General features: G+C 48.8%; 1 protein-coding gene across 9 annotated transcripts in view; it reads right to left on the reverse strand.

Annotated features, from left to right (window-relative positions):
• CELF6 (CUGBP Elav-like family member 6) overlaps nucleotides 1-6,559 on the reverse strand; it is a 223,874-nt gene extending 217,315 nt beyond the window's left edge. For 8 of the 9 annotated variants that reach the window (XM_039492708.1, XM_039492709.1, XM_039492707.1 and 5 more), the window contains exon 1: nucleotides 6,361-6,541. In XM_039492708.1, coding sequence (XP_039348642.1) covers nucleotides 6,361-6,541 — 181 coding nt within the window. Of the gene's footprint in view, nucleotides 1-6,360 lie in introns of all 9 variants that reach the window. The other variant, XM_039492712.1, reaches the window with a different exon arrangement.
• Nucleotides 6,560-6,771: the final 212 nt, after the last annotated feature.

The following is a 6,771-nucleotide window of genomic DNA, read 5'->3' on the forward strand; positions in this document are numbered from 1 at the left end:
CCCTTGTCAGATGGAGTCCTATGGGTGAGTGAACAGGCTGTGAGAGGGGAAGAGTTTGTATATTTCAACAACGGTGTGGCTGGCAGTGTGAAGGTGTGTGCATTAACAGGTCTGAAAGGGGGCAGTTAAGGTTGTCGGGGTGAGCTTAACGCTTTTCGGACATTTGAGTTTTGCTCAGCTCAGCATTCAGCAGGGACGACCAACCACTAAGCAAACAGAACTCTGTGCTAAGGTCATTTTCTGCCATTGAATTTCAGATCAGACCCATACTCCAAACAAGACACCTATTACCACCACCTACACTCAGACAAGTTGTGTCACCTCCCCAGCATGTTTTGCTGCCTAAAGAGAAATTAGTGAGCACTGACATGGCCCAGAACGTCACTCAGGGCGATGTCCACTCCAGAGCTGGGCAAACTAGAAGAAAGGAAAGCAAGCAGCTGTCAGCGCCCCAGGCCTGCTTGGGCAAGGAAGGAGGGTTCATACGCCTAGGGGAGATCTCCTGAGCATCCTCTGGGTCCCCAGTGCTCAGTGCATAGTTGCTGTGCTCACCACCCCTCATTAGCACAGCTAATGTAGCAGCTACAGAGAGGCCCAGCAGGGGTCCATGCAGCTTGATGCAGCATTAGCTCCAGCTCAGAGATCCTTGGGGGCAGCAACAGAGCTGCTAAGAGGCTGCTCCCCAGCCCATACTGCTAGCCCAGCTCTGACCTTGGTATCCAGGGGAGCCTCCACCTCCCAGAGAAACTTCTACTGGGTTGGAGGAAGGTGGGAAGATGCCACCAAACTGGCACTGCTCCCCACAGGTGACCTCCAGGGTTGCTCCCCCCGGATGGCCCCCCAGGGCTGATCCCCCTAGATCTGTGTCTCCTCTACTAAGGAAGTAGAGAGGCTGATCCAGCCTTGGCCATTTGTATTGTCTGTACAACTAGGTACGCTGGCAGCACACACCCTCTCTCAGGGAGCATGGGTGCTGCAGCTACTCTGGTATCTAGTGTCCATGCACTCCTTCCCGTGGTGGGTGGGGGGATATTGCTCTGCATTACACCCATGCCACTGGAGCTTTGTCATCAGTGGCTCACACAGCATTCCCCAGCGGGTGCTGTGTGTCACACAGGCCTTCCCAGACTCTCCAGGGAGCTGGTAACCAGGGAGACCATGTCACCGTAACCTCTTCTCCCTCAGCAAGCCGAGCCACAGGAAAGAGAAAGGTTCCCTACCTCCACAAGCCAAGAGGGCGGCCAGCCTATCCCTGCCCCTCTGCCTGGCCCATGGGGCTGAGAATGCTTCAGGCAGCTAGACTCTGGTTCTCTGGCCATTTCTCATCTTCCTACAGCCTTGCCTCTCCTTTTCTTTCTCTCCCAGAAGGCCACTAGCAAAGACCAGCAGCGGCTGTTCTGTCAGGCAATGGATGTGACAGTGTAGCAACCCAGTGTCCAGACCATGATGGCTGGCTGGTGACATCAACATGAGCTGAACTGATGGGTCTCAGGCCAGGTCCTAGTGGTCTCATGAGAGCTGGCACCAGCTGGCCCCCCTGGCTGAGAGTCATCAAGGAGTGACTAGGTTGTGGAGCGCGAGCTCCCCTCTCATGGGAGCAGTGTCGCACATTGGTGGGGCAATTTGGGAGGATGCTTACCCTGCAGTCGCCCATGCAGTCTCTGTTCTATGGACAAACATATCCCCATGGCTGGCAATCCAAGGCCTCTTCCCAGCATAACCTTTACTTGACTCCGAAAGCACTCTACTGAGGGAGCTGTCCATGCATCAGGAGAAGGGCTCTGCTGAGAAGCCAGGCTGGGGTGCCCTTGTAGGATAGGGTCACCCCACATCTCAGGAGAACAAAACCCATCTCGGCCATGTCCCCTTAGCTCCTCTGATGGGCACAAAGGCATTTCAGGGCCAGACCGCAGCTTGGTTTGCATTGATTATGCTAATTCTGCAAGGAAGGGCTTTGATGTGCCCCTAACCAATGGGGGATTGGGAAGAGGGAGCCTTGGTGTGGGCTAAAGTTTGTCATCAGAGACCATTAAGCCCCACAGAGCTCAATGGGCTTTGGACTAGGCTCCTCAAGACAGACGACATTTTCCCAGCTGTCTCTGATCAGGAGCGTGAATTGTGACTCTTGTCTACTGCAGCATCTATTCGCTGAACACTCCCAAAGTTGTTGTGCCTGGCACCAGTAAACTTGCACTGCAATGCTCCCCAGAGGCAGCTGCATTTCAGTGGTGGACAAAGGCAAAGAAATAAACACCTCTTTGTGTCCCCAGAGGCAGTGTGTAATGCACCATGCACCCGTTCTTCCCTGCAAAAGGCACTATGTACCAATACAGGGGATCGGACACTGTTGGTATTAATTACTATAGTGCATAGGAAGAAAGCGCAATCTATGTTGGTGCAGATCCTGTGTGTTTGTGGTCTCCCTGGCCCTGTGTCTTCGTGCTGAAAGGAGCAAAACTGGTGTTGCCGGTTATTTCCTTCTCTTCACAACTCCTTTTCTTCATTTAGACATTTTGATTCACTTTCTCCAGCCTCCGTCAGCTCTGTCACCAAATCTGGGTTCAGAGGCTAAATTTCAGTAGCACGTTTCAATTCAGTCACCAAAAAAATCCTGAAGGAGACTGAAGGAAGAGCCCAAATCTCAGCAGTGACACTGTACGGAAAAATTATCAATGAAGGAGGAAGCAAGGAGGGGCGGTGCAAATGCCAGATCAAAGAGTGAAGGGGGTAGAGAAAGGAAAAGTAAGAAGAGAGAAAAAATGAAAGAAAGCGAAAATGAAGGGATAGCAATTCTGGGGAAATCAGAGGGCTTTGCTGTTTATGAGACATCATTTGTGCCCCAGATTTTTGTTTCAGAGGGTTATTGTGATGGGAAATACTCAGGGATGATGGACAATACTTAGTGCTGCAGGGGAAGGGTTTGCAAAACTATTCCAGGAAAGGTTTGATTGGTATTTTAAATTTAAAGGGGGAAAGGGGTGCAAGCAGAAATCTTGCTCTTATGGGTGAAGCCTAGTCCAGCTGAGCTCCTTCCAGTGCTGAGTGCTAAGAAAACACTCTTTAGATAGATAGATAGATAGATAAGAGAATGTAGCCACCTTCTGCTACACTACAAATTTATTATTTTATTTTCAGGACTAAATTACAAGGCTGAATTTTGACATCTTTTGACCTAATCTGTTTGGGCCTAATTCTGATCCTCTTAGTAGCATTTTCCTCAGTAATTCCTATTGATTGTAAAGGGGTTATTCCTGGGGAGAGGTGCTACTCAGTGTGAGAAAGAGAACTGGTTTCGGGCCCTTTCAATATCACATGCTTTGGTTTGTGAATCAAAAATGAAACTAGTGTAAGATTTGTCAATATGGTGAGCTCTTACTCACATGAGTAACTCTGTCATAGCCATGTGAGTAAATGCTTGTTGTTATGTATAAGGGTTGCACAACACCTGCACTGTTTATATCTCTGGCTGGCAAAACTGTCAGCACAATTTGCCCAGCCCAGGCACAAATCTATTTACTCCGTCTTTATTATGCTGATGAAATGAATGAATGATATTTCACTAGGATTTCACAAAAAGAATTAGCCAAAGCAAGCAGGAAAGAAGAATTTTGCCAGGCTCCTTGAATGCTGTATACCTAATCATCCATCTTTCTCTTCCAATTATTTTATTAGGTCATATTCAAAGCTTCTTGAAGTGATATTAAAACAGCAGCAAAACAGTTTCCCTTCAAAAAAAGTAAATATTTAATGAATGAAATTGACATTGATGCATTTTTAATATTGGCACAATTAAATCTGCCAGATGATTAAATATTAATAACTCTTAATAAGTGCAATCAACTTGCCTTCAAATAGAATGAATTCAGGAGTGGAGCAATGCAGGGAGTGTTGCCATCAGCCTGCAATGGGATAGACAACAGCGATTTGGGGCTGCCAATTTGTTCTGTTTGTTTAACAATCTTTAAACTTCCTTTATGTGTAATGTTTTTACTCTCCTGTGTAAGGCAGGGAGATCACGTGCACTCACACAAATTATCTTTTAGCATTTTAGAAAAGTTGCTGATATAAAACTGAAAATATCCAACTAAAGCTGTTTAGCTACTAGCCATTTTGGCCCCTTTCCTATCAGCTGTCTGCATTTACAATATTTACCATTTCAAACCAACTCAGCATTCTCCTCAGAGGGGAGGGGAGTTTGCATGAATCTAATCTATCTATCTATCTATCTATCTATCTATCTATCTAATCATCCTGAAATGTCTGGTAGAAGTTCTGAGTGCACACGCACAAGCTAGCTCCACTCCAAGGCTTAAAAAGTAAAGAGGGATGACATTTTAATTAGATGAGTGTCTCCAATTAAATGGCATTTTTTCAGCATGATATTTAAAGTTGCACAAGTCCAATTATTTTTGTGGCGTGGGGAAGGGTTTTCCAGAAGATAGATGGATGGATGTGAAAGAAAGAAAGAAAGAAAGAAAGAAAGAAAGAAAGAAAGAAAGAAAGAAATGTATTCACTTTTTGTATTGAAATGTCAACTGCCCCTGCCTTGTTAGCATTAGATGTGGAAACCAGACCTAGGAAAGCACACAGAGAAATTTGGGATGCTCAGTAACAGACTTGAAAACTAAAGAGTTAAAATGGCCAGACAGTTGCCAGCTGTGGAACAGTCATCTATCTATCATGTTAAAGACCAAGTTTCATTTTGGCTTCCTAGAAACTCCAGAGAATACCTCTTGCTACCTGCATCGTGGAGTCTCATTTTATGTCTTGGAAACCATTCTGTTCTTTCCATCTGGGAGAGACATAACCTCCCCTGTACCAGTTCTGTGCTTCCCTCTCTGTTTCAGTCATCGGGTGCCTCTACCTGAACTGGGGCTCGGAATTATATAAACCCCTCATCTCAGGAATCCTACCTGGGAAATATTGGAAATCAAGGAGTAATGCGCTCAGACATGCTACAGGGTATTAACTCCTAATTCTGCAAAGGAAAAAGCAATCAGGATTACAAGGCCTCTGGTTTGTATTCAGCAGGGGAGCTTTTCAAAACAGCCATCCGAGGAAAAGTTGCAAAGGCATGGGGTGATTTTGTTATTGTAGATGTTTGGGGAGGGGCAGTTTTGGGAATGGGGGACAATGATCTAAGCTCCCACTTGGTCAGGTTGTTCTGAAATTTACCAGCTTTCATTACCCCTCTCCCTTGAAAAGAATCCTTCTGACCAGCAGAGAATATTCCATGACACATTTAAAGCTAAACCAAGATTTTGAAACACAAGTACGGAATCCGTTATCAAACAGTCAGATTCGGATCCTCTGCTTTTTACAAATCAAGAGGGAGTGCCTTACTTCTTTATTCCTTTTAAAAATACAAACCAGAGTATTTGTTAAGGACCTAGCTGGGATGGATGGGGAACATTTATTGTATTACAAATCAGAGCATTTACCTAGAGGCAAACTGAGTCTGCTTCCCTCGCCTAGCTCTTTGGCTGCTGCTGCTCAGTTGGTTTACCTCTTTGCTTTTTGCATGCTGCTACTTTCACAACAGTTGCAAGAAGTCACCCAACAGGTAATCCTTTCCAGGACTGCTTCCCCCCGACTTTCGACATTCAGCGCGGTTACCAGCTGCCAGCTGATGACACACACCATTTTTCCCTGCAAAATGTTGTTTCTCAACTGCAGTATAAGCCCAGCCATAAACACCCCATTATTATTATTTAAAGGGATCAAAAGGTTTTATTCTCTATTTTGAAGTGATTTTCTCTCCAGCTAGAAACCAAACTGAAAAGCTGCCCCCTCCGCAGGCACGAAAATATTGATTTCTAAACACAAACACAATTTTTTGGCACTAATTTAAATCACTAGACAAAGAGGGAGAGGTAGGCAACTCCCAGTGCCTAGCCCCCATCCATGCTTGAACCAGACCACTCCTGGCAGCAGTTACTGATGGCACACACATGGGGCTCAGCCCCACAAAGATGGGGTGGGGTCGGATCTATAACCAGGCACCCTGCTCTTCACCTGACACAACTTTACCCTCCCCATGGTTAAGAGCCCGTTGATCTGGGGGCAGCTGAAGTGGGGCTGGGTGGGCGATGGGGGGGGGGGGCTCTGGGTGCAGGTGTGGATGCTGGGGGCCAGATCCTCTCCCCCTTGCACACACTGGGCCTGAGGAGCTAGCGAGCTTCGGGAGCTGGGTGCACGGTGCAGGTGGGGGAGCTGGGGCAGTTGCAGCAGGGCTGGGTGGGCGATCTGGGGGGCTCTGGGGGCTAGGTGCACGGTGCAGGCTGGGGGCTGGGGCCGGGCCCCTCTCCCCCCAGCAGCCGGCCCTTTGTTGCTCCGGGCCGGGGCCCGGGTCGCCCCTACCTTTGTGCATGCCGGTGAACCTGTCCTTCAGCACCGTGAGCTCGTAGATCTTGCCGAACTCCTCGAAGAGGGGCTTGAGGTCCCCCTCCTCCAGGTTGCGGGGGATCTGCCCCACGAACAGCTTGATGGCATCGTGGTCCTTCATGGCGATGCCGGCCGGGCCGGGGCTCAGTCCGTTCATCCTGGCGGCGCTGTCCGCGGTGCTGAGCGCGGCGCCGCCGCTGCCCGTGGCCATGCTCCCGCGGCCGGCCGCGCTCCTGCTCCGCGCGCGGGGCCGCCTCTGCGCGCCCCTCCGCGCCCCGCTCGCGCCTGCCCCCCGGCCGGATGACGTCAGCCGGCTAGCCCGCCACGAGACGCAAGGTTTTAGCATAATGAGGCAGCGGGAGCCAATCAGAGGGGGCAGCCGGCAGC

Source organism: Mauremys reevesii, linkage group 10 (assembly GCF_016161935.1).
Source record: "Mauremys reevesii isolate NIE-2019 linkage group 10, ASM1616193v1, whole genome shotgun sequence".
NCBI classification, from domain to species: domain Eukaryota; kingdom Metazoa; phylum Chordata; order Testudines; family Geoemydidae; genus Mauremys; species Mauremys reevesii.